The sequence below is a fragment of the Cygnus atratus genome, chromosome 1, assembly GCF_013377495.2.
Source record: "Cygnus atratus isolate AKBS03 ecotype Queensland, Australia chromosome 1, CAtr_DNAZoo_HiC_assembly, whole genome shotgun sequence".
NCBI classification, from domain to species: domain Eukaryota; kingdom Metazoa; phylum Chordata; class Aves; order Anseriformes; family Anatidae; genus Cygnus; species Cygnus atratus.
The window spans coordinates 75808415-75825521 of NC_066362.1; the positions used below are offsets into that span (position 1 = coordinate 75808415).

The window sequence follows — 17107 nt, forward strand, 5'->3', positions numbered from 1 at the left end:
GAACGTTGTACTTCTAGGTGGGAGGAGCAGAGGACTCAGCTCTTCTTTGGTGTCTGTTCAAAGTGAAGCCAGCACTCAGGGCCTTTTGATTCATGATCTGAATTCAGAAGTCGGTAGAGAGGGGTAGGAAGTGTGTTTTTCTACCCCAAAGTGATCCACAGAGAAGGATCTCCTTTCTGCCGTGTCATGGTCACATGTCATTGTCCTGTTTGGGGTGTGGAGAGAGGTACTGGGCTTTATAGGAGCCATTATGTCAGGTCTGTGTCACTGGAGATTACTTACGAGATGAAAATCACCTTCTGCATGTAGTGGTTAAATGACATCAAGTGTTTATGGACTAAGAAAACAGCAGAACCCAGAAAAATGGAGGAACCCTACATATGCAGGAAGCAACACTTCAGGTGATATACTAACATCATATATATGACAAACAGTGTTTTTCCAGCACATCATCATCCTGACTGTTCCTGAGTGTTTCTGAGGCATTACTATAGAGGAGAAATTTGAAAGAGAATAGCAACATGAATAGTAATGGGCACCTTCCCCTCCTCACCCAGTTTGAGGAATGACATGGAGAAGGGAATGAGGTTGCTTTACTGTAACCTGGGCTAACAAGTGCCAGAAATGGGTCAGGTAGCCCACAGTATTTTGCAGCTCCACAGCAACTTTCTTCTAGTTTTCTTGGTCAGCTGTAGTGACATTTCTCTTTATTTCCTAGGATGTAGTGTCCTCCTTGGAGCAGCAGTTCACTCCCATGATGCAAGCTGAGTTCTCGGTGCTGGTTGATGTGCTGCACAGTCCAGAGCTTCTTTTTCCTGAGGGGAGTGATGCCAGGATAAGATGTGGTGCTTTCATGTCCAAGTAAGTGGTTTAAGGAGAGACCTATTTGCTTCTTTGGAAAAGATGAGAGGGAGGTAAAATTTTCAACAGCACTCGCCTCTGATTTTCAACAGCGACTTAAGCATATAGGAGTCTTGAGTTCATATTGAAAGCTTAAATTGAGGTCTTTGGCTGCATGTTTTATGGTTCTTGGAGGTTTAGGAGTCTGGAGAGGAGTAGGGAGAGAGGTTTACTTGACTTGTCTGCCTAGAAATTGAATCTTAGTAGCTTGTTATGATTCTGACAGGCACAACCTACTTCTATTTTCTTAATGGGCTGCTTTTGCTATTAAGTTTCTTCAAACTGACAGCAGAAACTTCGACTTCCCATGGTAGAATCTTCAAGAATTCATAATGAAGTAGGGTGTGCAGTGCTATTTTTTTGATAAAGCAAATAAATCTTTTGATTTTTATTTTAAACTGCTAACAGCTCTTTTTAAAATATATTTCATTGGCACCTCATCCGATCCTGAATTATTAGATGCTTAATTTGCAGTTTGTGCATTGAAATAAAGATGTTCAATATATTTTAATAGTCCTCTAGTGAGATGCCCTCTATGCCCTTGAGAAACTCTAATTTAAACAGAGGTAATGTGAGGGAAACGGACACATTAGGCAGCTCGCCTGTTTCCTTGGCTTTCTGCATATTCTGCAGAGGTAGCGTTATAAGAATATACTTTATATGTTTGGAAAAATGAAACTAAATTCTGAGCTTGTCCCATCCCATTCCCTATGTCCAAACTCATGTTCAAAGTCAGCACCAAATGAAGTCTAGGGCAGCTGAATGTGGCCTCTGTAATGCAATAAACAGGTTTCTCTTGTATTTAATTAACTTCCATGGCAAAGAATGTTTTGCAGGATATGCAGGATATTGTAAGATAAAGATGTAACTCTTCAAAAAATATTGTTAGTACTTCAGGCCTGAGAGCAGATTTTTTTTGGACTCATAGCTCATGAATTTGGTTAACATGACCATGGGAGAGTCCTGCATGGTGTTTCTAGTGAGTCCAGGATGGCCTTAGCACACAAACTTAGCAGTAATTTAAATAATTGGTTCTGTTGTGCTACAGATGATGCAATGTCATCCCTCCCAACCCTGCTTTAGGTGTCTGTAATTTAGGATTGTTAATGGGTCGGTTTAAATGAGTAGCCACAGTGCCTTTGCTGTGTGCTGATCATAGGCCATAATATGAAGAACACTGTTCTGTCAACGGTAAGTCAACACTGGTACTGAAGGAAGAAAACCAGTCTAAGGCCTTCAGATTTCTTCCTCTTTTCTGTTTTCACAGTAGCAATGCAAGGACTTGCTCTGTACAGAGACTGAAAGGCTTCTTCTGGCATTCTGCTTCTTCTGCTTAAGCAGATTTAAAACTCAAACTCCCATCATAGTCTTAGTTGGAGGCAGAAATATACCTTGTTTTCTGACTTTAAAACAGTCCTGTAAAATTGTGTGAATGTGTAAACAATGGTTATGTTTCATCCAAATAACTGCATTTCTGAATGACTCCATGTAAAATTTTAGGAATGCTTTGGAGATCCTTCTTTATCCTTTTGAGTGGATGTTGTTTGCTAATTATATGATAAATATTATTATAAACACCATTGAGGTTGGAAGTTATAATAAAGGCTATAGCTTTTAAAATTTCAACAAGTATGGTGAACGCTAATTACCTTTAAATAAATGTTAAAATGAATGCATGCTTATCTCTAAATAGATAAAGAAAGGGTGAAAGAGCAAGTTTGGATCTTAATCTGGAAGCATTCAGGAAAAAGTATATGTAGAATTCTGCCTTCTGTATGGCAAGAAGATATACAAATTGTAACAAAAAACTCACAACATGTTGAAAGTCCCATTTCCTTTTTCAATTATGATTTCTCTTGTCTACTTTTATTTCCTCGAGGAAAAATATAGCGACAGGCGATTTTTGCATGAAGAAATTGTAGCATGGCTTAGTAACAATGTGCAATGCTCTTTAAGGTTTAATATTTTACTTTAAGGTTGATTAATCACACAAAGAAGCTAATGGAGAAAGAAGAAAAGCTCTGCATTAAAATTCTTCAGACATTACGAGAAATGCTTGACAAGAAAACTAACTTTGCGGAAGAGGTACTGCTACCATTTTACTATTAAATATAGAACTAATTGCATGGTATTAAAATGTTGGCTCTAGCAAAGTAACAGAATATGACATGATTTCAATTTCTTACATGTTTTAAAGATGATGTGGTGTCTCAGAAACAATGTGGCAAGACAGAAAGTAAGATTTAAACAAAAGAAACTATGTGCCTTACATGGATAATTTTGTATCAGGGACTCTACAAGAGTTAAAGCAATGAATTAGCAGTAGCAAGTGTTGGTATATGTGATCATTATGTATTGAATATCCTGTATTTCTGGAAACTAGTCCTTAGGTCTGACATCTGACTTTATGTAGCATATAATCAATTGAAAACATAAGTTTTTTTAATTACAAGTGTACAGTTTTTTCCCTGCTGCCTGTGGTACCAGACTTCTGTAATCCATATACTTAAGGATCATAAATGTGTGACAGAAATATGTAATGTTCAAACAGAGTTGCCAGTTTTATGGAGAACTGACATAGTCTGTACTCTGTAAAGTGTCTAATTTTTTCTTGCACCTATTAACACTCCTCCCTCTCCTCATGTTACCCAGTTTTGTCTCACAAAAACTTTTTCAAATACTTACTTCATTTTGCCTTGTGCCTTTGCATATTGGTAGCTAGATTCAGATTTATATCTCAGCTGTCCCTTTCTAAAAGTTTTAAGCCTGATCCCTGTACCTTTTGTGTGGTTTCTTGTCCATATTTCTTAGTATTCCCCTGAATTCTTTCAGTATTATTCATTATAAAATATGAATCACAGAACTATTACCTAATTTTTCCCTGCTATTATTTTCATTTGTTCACAGCTGGCATGTTTAGTCAAGTATGTTCATGGGTTTCACTTTATTTTGAGAAAATATGCTGATCACAACCCAGCGTCACACTGTTTCACTGTCTTAGGCTTTTACACCCAAATATTTTGACATGTCTAAGTAACAGTGCTCATTCATACTATCGTACCTGGCAAAATTATCCGCCATTCAGATATAAAAGCTATGAGAATCAAGCTTAGTCCTAATCTAACATGAAGAAAGATATTTCTTTTTTTTGTGACTAAGATGTCTATGCCTATTTCTGAATGTATGAGACTTACTTTTACAGTTAAGTGTTTTGGTCCTGTCAAATGATGTGATAAGGTAGCAAGACGCTCTCTTCTCTTTATGATAAATGAGCCATATATTAGAAATGTGAAACATTCACATTGTCTTCGTTTTGACTGTATACTATTTGTTTTGATTTCAGCATATGGACATAAGAACATGTCACCCAGGCTAGACAGGATAAAAGAATCTCAATGCAGAACAGTGAAATGAAGACAAAGGCGAAATAGCAAAACATTAGCCTTTCTCTATACAGAGACAACCAGAGCACACGGAGCAAACCAACCTGCTCTTCATCTCCTGTAAATAAGCTAGCTCAAAGAAGAATGTGGTTAGGCCTGGGCAGAAAGATTTATTTTTTTTTTAATGTTATGACAAGAGTTTCACAGGTGAAGCAGAAATTATTCTTAGTTATTATTCTTTCCTACTCTGATAGCTGTCTGGGTCCATAATCCCACTGCATCACATGGAAAAACTTACTTGGTTTTCTAACTGTATGTTATGAAGAACTGTGCCAAACCTCTCCAAAACAGTTGCGTTGACGCATCAAAAGTTAACAGCACCTCAGAACTACGGGGGGGGGAAGGGGGAAGAAAAGCAATGCTTCAACATAGGACTTCTAAAACAAAACAAAAAACCTTTCGTGTTCTAATTGCTCTTTGTACCCAGTTGTGGATGCTGATAAATTAAGATTGAGTGAAGCCACCAGAGGGATTGTGCTCCATTGGTATGTAGGGGCACTTCACCCAGCCAGCCCAGCCTCTGTTTCTCAGGAGGGGGCATCAAGTGGTGTATGCCCAGACCCCTCTATTACCTCCATCATCTCAGTAGCGGCAGGGGCATGATGGATGGAAGAGCTGGTTGGGATACAGAATTTCTCCTTCATGCTGTATCTTGAATCCCATAAATTTTACATGTGAGGCACATAATGAGTCAGTGCAAACAAATAAATGAGTAAGCAAGCTTGTATGATTTGCATGCGCATCTCTGGCTTTCTACTCTTATGAGTCATTGTTCACAATATGGCCTTCAGAATAGCAAAAATAGCACAATGAATAGCCTGTTGAGCGTTTCCAACTTTTTTTGAACTGTGATGTCACTGCCTGCAATGTTTTTCAATTGTGTTATGCTGATACTAAAAAGCTAAAGTAAATATTTAACAGTAACACCAGAACAAAGCTACATAGGGACACATGATTCCCCGACAGAGAGCCTGAATTTTTTATTCATCCATTATAATGTATTTTGTGTGATAAATTTGACAGAAATGGTAAACCTCTGGTACTGTAGACTTTATCACAGTAAGAAACCTGGAAGAAATAATGAAATAAAATTTCACCATCTCTTTATTTCCTTTTACTTCCCACAGTTAAGATCCAGGTCTGGGAACCTGGTCTTCTGTTGTCTTTGTCTTTCATTTGGCCACTTACCTTTCATTTGACTACCATTTGTTTTGTTGAAGGAACAGTAGGAAAAGATAGCCTTAGGAGCTTATTTCACTGTTTGTAAGCCTTTTCCCAGTCCTTCCCACATCCATTCCCTCGAGTCAACTGTATTGTTGAGCCTCCCTCTACTGGTGTGTTTCTGGGCTGTGCTGCTTGTGCTTTCCTGTCTCCATCCTTAGTTGTCCTTGCAGCTTGCCTTTGAGGCAGTGCTTGCTTGTGTGTTGTTTTGCTTAGTGCTGCAATATCTGATTGCGTTAGGAATCAAAGTTTAACTTCAGAAGTTTGATTTAAGGTATATAAATGACACATTAAACCTCTTGGTCATTGATTGGCTTTCATAAGTAATTGCAGGTGATTATCACATTCTCCCTGAAGTTCTATGTTAAGTCCTAGTCCTATTTGTATTGATTAGGTAACTAACTGGAATGAAACTTGATCTACAGCCTCTCTCTCTTACATCAGACTCTTCCAGAACTGTGCTAAGGCACTTGGGTGAAGCAGTATGTGGAGGAAGTCGACAGTTATCTCTTCCTATACTGTGGTATAGATAAAAAGTATACTTTAGGTTGACTGTTTAAGAAGAGAAACAGGAGAGACTGCAAGGACTACACTTGGGCTAGATCCATTCCATCTGTTTAGGTTTTTTATTGCTGGTGGGTTTTATACCCATTTTACAAGAACAGAGGGAACTTGGTCTAGAATTTCTGAAATTTTTATTCAAGTCTTTTTCTTGACCTTTGCCATAGTGCTTGATTTCAGTTTAATTTCTCTGTGAATGCTGACTGTAGACCTCAGAATATGTGTTTCAGGATATGGAGAACATTTCCAAAAGCACCTGAGAGATGTAGGCCACAGATAACACTTTGCAAATGACTGGAGCAGAGTAAAATCTTAACATTATCTTGCTGCCCTGCTGAAAGCAACTGTCCCTACAACAGTGCTGGTGGGCTAGGAGAGGGGAGTGCTCCCAGCTGCTTCAAAGAGAGTTCAGAAGCTTAATTTAAACCTACCCTCAGTGAATTGGATGAAGTTGTTGAACTCTGACTGGTGTGCTCTTATAGCAACATCTCAGCCCACTCTGGCTGCTGACATGTTAGTGCATGTACATGTTAGGGCACGTACAACCTTCTGATTTCCCAATTGTTCTTAAATGAGGCCAACATATCTGGGAAAAAAATACTCTCTCTGATAACATGCGTATTTGACAAGTTTACTGTAACATTATTGGCTGGTCAGTGTTAATAGATCATAGTGCATAAGAGAATATGGCTGAATCCAAGGGCGTATATCCTGCCAAATGGTAGTTCCTAGATAAAACATAGTCATAAATAGACTGAACGCTTCAGTAAGGGTTATTTGTGCTGCAGAAGTTTTTATACCTTTTTACTGCTTTAGGTGGTGAACTACAGTATAAATAATTGAAAACTTTGAGTATTTTTTAAGTGTCAGCAGAACAAAGACTGTGTAAGCTGCTTAATTGTCAGAAATACTTAGTTGTGCTTCTCACTTTGCTTTTTGTTCCTGGAAAAACTCCTGAAAAATATTCTCTTAATACATTTGCACCAGCTTTATGATTTAAAATCATAGAATTTCCATTAAAACTTCCAGTTTGGAGTGTTAACATTTCTGTATTCCACTTTAGTTCTGAAATGTAAGTGAACCTCCCCTCTTTGTTTTCAGCAACAACACCAAATATACATGTGCAATTTAGTACAGCTTCTTTTTCACTACAAACTTCCCAGATGTTGCCACTATTGGCTATTGGTCATTTTGTGCCAGAACATGTGTCTTTTCATGTGCAGCTGTTGAGAAAACTTGAATGAATTTTTCAAAAGGAATAAAAAGTCCCAGTTCATGAATGTATTGATCTGGCGGTCAAGCTGAAACCAGTGGGAGCTGCAGGTCTTTTTCTGATGGGAAAAATGGTCTCATTGTGTGCCTTAGAAGCCAGCAGAGGTTTCTGGGAGCCGTTGCAGTATCATCCCACTGTTGCAGCTCCAAATCAAAAACATTTCTAAGTTACATTGCCTTCTATTCTATAACCTCATCCTTTCAAGATGCTTTTACTTGTTTTCATCTGTGAATTAGGCAGCATTCAGATAAATAACATATGTAGGTAAAAAAAAAAATAAGTGGGGAAATAAGGAATATTTCAGAACATGAGGGGTTGCTATAATGTATTATAACTAAAAAGGACACTTATTTTAAGTGGGAGAAAGAACAGGATGTGAAATACCTTTATTTGTGTTACTACTCACATTTTGGATTGGTGGCACTACAGACGTTCTGAAGAATCATATTTACTTTTTCACCAATTTTGCTGTCTGCTTTGTTTTTGATCATATAGGAAAATGACTATGCACAACCCTGATTTTTTTTTCCTGTTGTCAATATTCTCCTTACTAAGCTCAGTGAAACTGTAACGTAATATGGGGTTAGAAATACTATTGGAGAATGTTTAAGCTCAATGCTGTTTATAATGATTCTTTTAAAAAAATTTTTTTTACAGTTGAGGTGGTGAAGGACATTTTTACAGTGTCTTGCATTAAAACATCTTGCATTAAAACCTTACTTTAGGAAAGCAGCCACAGTTTGGAAGGAACTGGAGGTGCAGGGAGGAAAAGCATTTGGTCAGCTTTAGCTGTGGCAGGCTGGTTGCTATGACCAACCTGTGGTTGCTATGACATGCTTCTGTTATGGTCAAGAAGCCACTGTTCTGAATTTGTCACAACAGTTAAGTGTGGCAGAAAGTTCAAATACTGGTGGGACAAACTCCTCCGTCTGTATGAGGGTTTACATGAAGGCAGTGGTCTGTGGTAGAACCTAAGCCTGCACTGCACTGCACTGATTCAATGCAGTGGAAGATTCGAGCTTTGCTATTGCCATGAATCCCTCTGAGCCAGTAATTGCAGCAGAAGGAGTGTCAGAGCATTCAGATACACAAGACTAAACAGTAAATGTGGTCAGACCCTTAAAGTGCGGTAATTCCTCATTATACCCATATGTTGACATTTTACAAGCCAAAGAAATAAAAACCTACAACAAAACAAATTAATGCAGTTTCACTCTACCCCCTCTCTCAGATGGAAGCTGGAGTAATTAAGCACAGAGATACCACAAAGCAGGTGATACTGTTGTTTTTACTAGCTAGGCCTTGTTAGCCTTGGTATTTAGTGCCTCAGGCCATCAGCCACTAAGGGATGTTGTTACTGTTGCACGTTTCTGGTGCTTTATCACACAGCATAAAACAGACTAATCTGAAGTAACTTCCCTAATCTTCGTGGTACCTCTTCTGTAATGTGCATTGTTCTGGACCATCCCTAGATATTCTACTGGCTTTATAATCATCAACATTTTATAGAGATGTATTTTAATTCTAGTGCAAGAACCTGTAAGTGAAACAAGTCAGTCTATGCAAAGCATGACTTCTTTTTAAGGGACACTTTTTTTTCTGTAAGTCGCAGGCAGCAGGCATTTGATCCAGATTTGGACTATCATCTGCTTGTGTTTGGAGGGATGTTCAAAGCCCCTTGACTTAGGCCAGTTGTGAGGTGCTTGTTGTGGTGTGTGTCGAGCGCAGTCTCAAGCAGAGTGCATTTTGTTCACCTGAAGAGGAACTTCAAAATTGAAAGTCATCTGTCAAGGACAGGTAGGAGACAGCATTTCTAACCTCTTCTGAAGTGTAAAGTCATGACCTAGTGAAAGACAAACACTTTAATCTGCTGCGGTGAGAATGAAGCACATGCCTTCTTTACAGGACTGGGTGCTTTGATTTTGCCCTCTCTTTAATATGTAATTGTTAACTGTCACCATCATCCAAATATATTATCTCTGGAGACTTTAAGGTACTTTTAAATCAGCTGATAGTTGAGTGAGCAGTGGTGTTCACTGCTTATCGGTACTTATTTTTCTTTCTTTCAAAACCTTTGTTTTGCATTTATTTATTTATTTGTTATCCAAATCTTAAACAAATCTAGTGGCAGGATACCAAGGCTGAGAAAATTTGTGGTTGTAAATACATTTCCTTCTAAAGACCATAGCCTCCCAGCAGCTCATATTTATCACATTTTCTTTTCACAGAATATGATATGTTGTTATCCAGATTTTTTTTTCAGAAATATTAAGCCCCGAATCTTAAATGATAAATTGTTTTGGAACTTGTATCATCTGCCCTTCTCACATATATCTTTCCTCTGAAGGAGCATCTGATACTGTAAAATATTTTTTCTGTAGATACTGATTTAGACAGTATCAGACAAAACAATAACAAACTAGAGTAGCTTTTCCTTGCTCTGAACTTCAAATGTCCAACTTCTGCTCTGTAATTTCCCCTCTGCGTAGTGTTTGTGACATTTGAATACTCCGTGTATTTTTCCTTCATTTTTTTCACATGAGTTCCTTTCTATGGATCTGATCTGAAGAACAGCAAAGCCAGCAAAGAGATTCCAACCTACTGCAAATTGTTTGGCATCCTTCCCTATTAATACTACTTTTGTTAAAAGCAAACAGAAAAGAGTGCAAGGGAAGGGAGCTGTTTAATAAATGAAACCTTCACAGACCTCTGAATATGCTTCATGTCACCTTACTCAAGTACAAAATTGCTGGACCTGATCAAGATCCTTTATATAAAGAACAATAATTGGGTTATTTTTTGTTTTTCTGTTATAAATACATGTCGGATGGATTTCACTAAAGATTTCAGTTCATCTAGAATTTAAATTCCATGCTCATTAAAGCTATTTGAATTGAATTCTATGTCATGAAGGCATCGGGATCAAGGTTTTATTTCTGTCTGACTTTATTTATGTATTTTAAATTGTGACTAAAACAGCCAAAGATTTTTAGGAATTTAGTAGAAGGTTCTAGCAGATACTAGATTGGCAAGGGGATAGATACTGACCTAAGGTGACCAAAGGTGTGTTGTAGATTAGTAAATAAACTGAGTCAGCAGTTTTATCACATGGTTCACATCTACAGATTTGAGGAATTTTGTGTGAGAATGTATTCATATGCGTAAATATAAATATTTTAGATAGATGATTTATTCCTATTGCATCTCTTTTTGCAATGAGCAGCATATTACCTCCATGGTGGAGTCATATTAGAAGATAAATATTTGAATGTGCTTTCTGTGTCCTGCCATGTTGTTTTGTTTTTAATGGAGTACATGTTCTTGCTTAGAATATAAAGTGTCTGATATACCTTAATGCTTTCAGAGTTACTCAACATGAGGAAAAGTACAATTCCCATGGCCAGCCAAATTTTAGCAATTGGTGCTTGTTTAAAGTATCCGGGTCACATCCTGAGAAGCCTGTATCTGTGCTTATTCTCAGAGGAAGAACAAGTCACATAGGTGCAATACCTATTTTCCCACCCTGCCTGCCCAGTGCTAGGAGGAGCTGTACTGAGGTGAGAAGGGGAGTTCCAAGGAATGTGCGAGTGATGAGTATGGGGGGAGAAACAAATTGAAGGCATCATATCTGGGATAGCTGCAGTTATTCTGGGGTGTTAGGAGGATAAAGCTGAATGAACCTTTTCCTGACTGTGAGCAGGAGGAAGTTTTTCTGCCCCCCACCACACACTTCTATGTATTAACTGCTATACATCAAGTCTACATTTCATAGCAGTTACTGTATCTCTGCTGGGGAATGTTTGTAATTTTTATTGATGAGCACAGAGGAGTGCTGCAGTATCATAGAGACCACTGTGTGGCAACTGTGGACTTCTCAAAAATGTCTCCTGTCTGTGGGAGCAGGTCAGCTGCTGCTGCTTCTGCACAGACGAATTCCCACAGCAGTCAAATGTCTGCAGTCATGGAGAGGGTGAGAGAAAATGTCTCCTTCAGTCTTGAATTTCCTTGGAAGGGAGAAGGGTTGTTTTGTTTTGTCTTTTTTTGTTGTTGACTGTCACAAATTTGCTGTTGCTTTATTTAATATGTTTCAGCAGCAGCCCTGTTTGTACTTTGCAATTGCACCAGAGATAGCAGTGAGCAGAATTCAATGCATTGTATTAAGGATGGCCAATGAATATTTATGATAGACCTAGGGAGCCAGTAATAAAAATGAAATCGGCATGATGCCACTAGATCCAAATCTTTGATCTCTGTTTTAAGAGAAAATACAATAAAGCAGGGGAAAATAGAGTCATTATAATGGAATGGTTAGTTATAGTTAGTTAGGGCAGCATGAATAGGTGGTGTTACATAAATGCTTTAGTCAAACATTTGTGACTTGGTAATGTGTTTTAGGAATGGAGTTGCTAAAGAAAACCTCAGTTTATGGTATTGTTTGGTTTTGTCAGTCAAAACACGAAGAACTAAGGACGCATCTCTTTCAGATACCAGGGTGGGCTATGCTCTCGCTTTTCTCAGGGAAGCAAAGGCAGTAAGAGCCAGCAAGGCCCTTCTGCTCGGCCTCTCACTGTGCTTCTGCTCTTGGCTTTCACCCTGTGAGCAGAAAGGGTTACAAGGTGGCAGTTGCACTCTGTTTGCTGTCCAGGCTGTCTTGTCAAATGGGAGGGGATGCTTGGGGTTGTTGCAGAGAGAGGAAGGCTCAGGGTTAGGCATCACCCAGGAAGATGCAAGGGCCCTGGCTAGAGACATGCCCCAGCTGGAGCCTCTTACCTCCATCTGGAGCAGGGAGGGACTAGTGCAATGTGCAGACACACATTGCCTAATGTGGGAAAGCCTAATGAAGGAGTCTGTATTTGACAGGGATGGGGAGCAGTAGTGAGTGAGCTATTTTTCTTTTTAATGGTTGCAATTATTTGCTTAACACCCCTGCCACACTAAGCAAGAAGCAGAGGAGGGTTGATCCCAGGCCACAGATGAAAGCTGATCTTGAAGTCTCTGTCTAGCCAGACATGAGGAGGAAATGGAAACTCACTGTTTTCTGATTTGTTTCATACTGATGTAATTTCTAATGACATCTGGCAAGGGATTAGTCCATACTGTGGTCCAACTCCCCCCTCCCCCCGCCTTCAAGGAAAAGAAAGTATATGCTATATTGAACTTCAGAAAACAGCTATTAAGCAACCACAGTACCACAGTACCTGCTTCTGATACGGGTTTTTTATCTGATGAGGATTTTACCCAGCATGTTTGGCCTTGGAGGAGCGCCTGGATGGTATTGCCAGTTGGAATTGTCAGAGCTGCTTTGTCTTCTGTCCCAGGAAAACAGAAGCCTGGCGGGCAGTCACTCTTGCTCTTATTTCATATCCCTGCTTAGTCAGAGTTGCCAACCCTAAGCATTGAAAATCCTGAGTCAGGCCACAAACAAATTGTGAGATTTGGCTTGAAAATCATGAGATTTTTTTAATTGCAAGTAGTTTATTTGGGATTCCTTTGAGCCTTTGGAGTGTCTTTTCTTCAAACTTTTATTCTACAAATCCCAGAGCTTGAAATATGCTTCACTGAATTATGCACACACTTGCTTACTTAAATGAAAGCCAGATTCATTTTTGGTTACCTGACCTATGGAGTTCCCAGGGAAAAGACCAGAATATCCACATGATGTGCGTTGACCAGGCTGTTCAATGAGAGGTCTGTTCTGGAGTTGATGATTACCTTGAGGATTATGAGCTTAATTATCTCGGTGTCACTTTGACCCCTGGGCTTTTTGCAGAGAGCTTTTTTTTTTAGGCAGAGTCTGAAAGTGTTCTTTCAGTTTATGGCAATGAGCACTTTGTGTAGGTTGTGCCTTGTTTACCTTGCAACAGCTTTTCATGGGCGGCACATGGCATCTTGCCAGTGAAGTCTGATTATTCCATTTTCTTCCTGCTGCAGTTTCACCATCGGTTGGGTCTTGCTCGGAGGGTGCACGTGCGAATGCTTTCTGTCATAAACAGTCACATGCGTAACATGCTGATGTGCATGGATGTCAGTGAGAGGCTGTATGGGCTCTCCGTTGGCTGACCTGTGAGACGAGGAAGCTTGCTCGTAAGGTTTGGACTAGAGTTGATAACTCCAGATGCAGAGCTGTCACTTAGGGTCGGGGCAAGGACCTTATCAGACTGGAAATTCCTCTTGGCAGAGTTGTCCAAAACATTTTGTCTCTAAGTACTGAGGAGTTACACTAGTTATGTCTCCTTATATTCCTTTTTCCTGCAAGCCTTTTATCCCCTTCCACCCTTTTTCGGTTTTGTTTTGTTTTTTGCTACCTTCCTCCTCTTTCCTGCAGGAAACTGCAAGCTGATTTTTGGACTCCTCAGCTGTATATGGTAGCAGTTTGTGTCCCAGTAGCCCCATGTCAAGTAGGGCTGGATGCCAGTCCATCTGTCTCAGGTGCCAAAGAAATGTAGATAACCCTGAGTTCTCAGGTCTTCGGTATGAAGACTTCTTGCTGACTCCAGGGAAACAACTTGGAGTTGGAGGCAAGATAGAGGGGAAATACTTGTTGCCAATCTCAACCATGCAGAAAAGTGTGACAGGAGGGACCCTGTTCATACATACTGTTCCTAACTGAACCTTAAGAAAGCATTAAACCTTGCATGAACCAGGAATTTTCTCAGCTATAAGAAACAAGAAGTTCTCAGCTCTAGGGTTCCTCCAGGCCACTATACTGGGTTTAGTTTAGCCCTTTTGAAAATCAAACTCTTTAAATATAAGAAGTTTGGCTGTGGCTATCTAAAAATGAAAATCTTTGCATTTATACAAATGCTGGACATAGTTGTGAAATTCTTCCTCTTTTATTGGTCAGGGCAGGTTTTTCAAAGTGGCTGGAAATGTTACTGAAGAATAGAGAATAAGCAGCCTTTTCATGATTTTTGTGAAGAAACTCATGTTAACTAGGTTGCTTTTGTGAGGCAGAGGAAATAACAATGATAATTCACTGCTAGCAGTAAAGTGGGTGATGGCCATTGAATTTCACCTGGGGTGACACAGAGGATTGTTGTTGTTATATCACAGTCTTTATTAAATTTGCCCTGGTTGTTGTTAACATTTTGGTCAAATAGTAATTTTAATTCTGACAACAAAACTGACCATAAGGACCCAGAAGACCCTTTTCACAAATGGAAGTTGAATGGTTTAAGCTGTACTTTCCATTTTTTTTTTCTTCACATTGAAGTATTCTTACAGCGAATAAGATCATGTATAGGAAAAACTCAGGTTTTGCTATTTGAGCTTGGATTTTTGTTCTGCTGCCTTGTGTGGAAATGTCTGCGTGAAGAGAAAAAAAAAAAAAAAAACAACAGCAAAAGTAACAAGTTTAAGGGACTGCTTTGGTCTGTGGTGTGCTTAGTCAGAAACAAGTAATTTGTATTGCAGAAATCTGGGCAGAGTGCTACCTATTTCTGCCTGTATGTGCAAATAACCTGCTATGCCACGCAGCCAAAGGAAAGGGAGTCAAATGAGAGCAGAGCTGGCTGTGTTTTAGTGTGCAGAGCACACATGTTGAGCTAGGATTAGGAGGAGGCAGATGAACTGGCTCCTTCTGGGGTCTTAACTGATGCACTGGGAGGTTAGTTGGAAGGGCTGGCCCTCTGGGGCGTGATCTGCAGATAGGCCCTTGACTTAAGTGAAGCTGTTTATATAAACAGATGATTTCCATACCTGTGATACTGAAAGAGCTTGTTTTAACTCAGCAAATTCTAGCATACCAGGTAATCTAAATGGAGGGGTTTGTACTTCCTTTTTTAAAAAACAAACAAAAAACAACAACAAAAACTAGTCAAACAAGCCAACTAGTTGATACATCTGTTAATTCAACATGTATTTAAACTATTTTTTAAACACTAAAGAATTTGAAACTGGAAGAAATAGTTCCCTTGATTTCTTAAACCTTCTCTATCATTCCTATTTCTCTACACACTTCTTCCTTTTCTCTCTGTTTCATTTTGATTTTTAGCTAAAGACAGACTTTATTTGAGAGCAGGAAAGGAAGTGTTGCTGGGATGATGTTTTCTTTTGAACTAGCCAATAGTTTATGGCTAGTTTTAGACGCTTATGCGTCTTAAGTTCAGCGCTTTGACTGCCCCACTAAAGAACCGTGAGGTAATAAAATCAGAGTAAATTAAATGCATTTTCTCAAGCACTCTGCATGATTCCGAACTATTAATTTCACGCTACAGCTTTGCCAGATGAAAAGGAGCTACTTTATTGCCCCAGACTGCACAGTGCACATACATCTCCGTCTTCCAGTAGGGGCCTCCAAAGCCATAGGAGGTGGCAAGCCAGCCGCTGGGCAGCTGCAGCTGTGCACAAAGGGGCTCTTTCAGACATGTTCTTGCTAGAAAAGCACATATGCAGCTAAAACAAGTTACAGTGCCCATCTGACTTGAGCAAGAACCACCCTGGGGAAACTGTCTTATTTTTTTCTGAGGTTGGTGAATATATGTATTGCACTAATGCTTGTTTCTGACTTGGTAGACACTGTGTGTTTGGGCCCAGACTGACTTCATTCTAGATTTTTGTGCTGTGAGGTGGGTCGCTGAAGGACAAGGTAAGGGAACTGATCTCCCCTCTGACAGGCTGGCTGCTTGAATATGTTGTCACTTTTTGCCATGAGTCCATTGCCCAGTCCCTGTGCTCCTTGCAGTGTGTCGCTGCGGTGGAACGTGGCGGGGCAGCAGAGGGTACTTTCAAGTACCATAAGCCATCTCCTGTTTTGGGCTTCTCTCCAGAGGACCAAATGACTCACCTTCAAAGGTCTCTCTGAAAGTAGAACCAGGACTGTGTATGACAGTGCAGAACCTAGCAGTTGGCTTGGTGCCCATTTTCTCTGCCTTAAATCAAGCGAACTGTGTGCTCTTGGGCTTTGTGAATGAAAGATTTGTTGAACAAATAGTATGAAGTCTTAACAAACACTGGTTTAGTAAGCTTGGCTTTGGATTATCTGCATAAATTCTTGTTCTGAAGTTGGCTCCTATTGGGAAAAAGCACGCCTTTTTTATTTGCTGAAATGTTGGCATACATGAAAGGAGTCACTTCTCGAGTCATACAGACTTCAAAGACTCATCCTGCTGTGCTGGCTAGCTGGAGTTGCAATGCCCTTTCTCCTGAAGGAATAATTTTGGGTCAAGGTGGCTCCAAAAACCTACAGTCCAAAGGAAGACAAAACACAGAGACGAGGACATAGCACTGTCCATTGCAGAGCGCCCCGTGGTGTATGGGCACTGAAGATGAGTATGCGTGGGATGGCTGGCAGCTTGCAGCTCAGTAAGTTGGATGTCAGTATGAGGCTGGTGCAAGTTGTGATTTATGTTAACTGTGTGCTCCTCCCAGCACTCAGCTGTGACCTGCAGCTTTTGTATTTGGCGATGCAGATCTGCAGATGGTGAAGCTGGTAGGAATCCCATTGCCTGAAGTGCATCTAGCCCCTGCCTTTGACATGGGGAGGAGCATGCTTTTATCCCCAGGAGTTAATATATATCCATTATTAAGTAGTGCCTGCCTTGTCTGTGGAAAATCCCTTCAGGTGAGTCATACCTGGCGTGATCAGTATGTGCTAGGCAGAAGAGGGCAGTTACCAGACCTCCCTGCACGTGCTCGGGGTCTGCTTAGGGCGCAAGCCGGGAGATGTCTCAAGTGGGCCGGGAAGGAGCAGGGACATGGCCTCTGGCCT

General features: G+C 39.9%; 1 protein-coding gene across 1 annotated transcript in view; it reads left to right on the top strand.

The window, feature by feature from the left end:
- The window catches only part of ITPR2 (inositol 1,4,5-trisphosphate receptor type 2), a 268862-nt gene that overhangs the window by 145240 nt on the left and 106515 nt on the right, over positions 1-17107 (top strand). Inside the window, 2 exon segments of the mRNA XM_035540839.2 lie at positions 719-861; positions 2877-2985. Coding sequence (XP_035396732.1) covers positions 719-861; positions 2877-2985 — 252 coding nt within the window.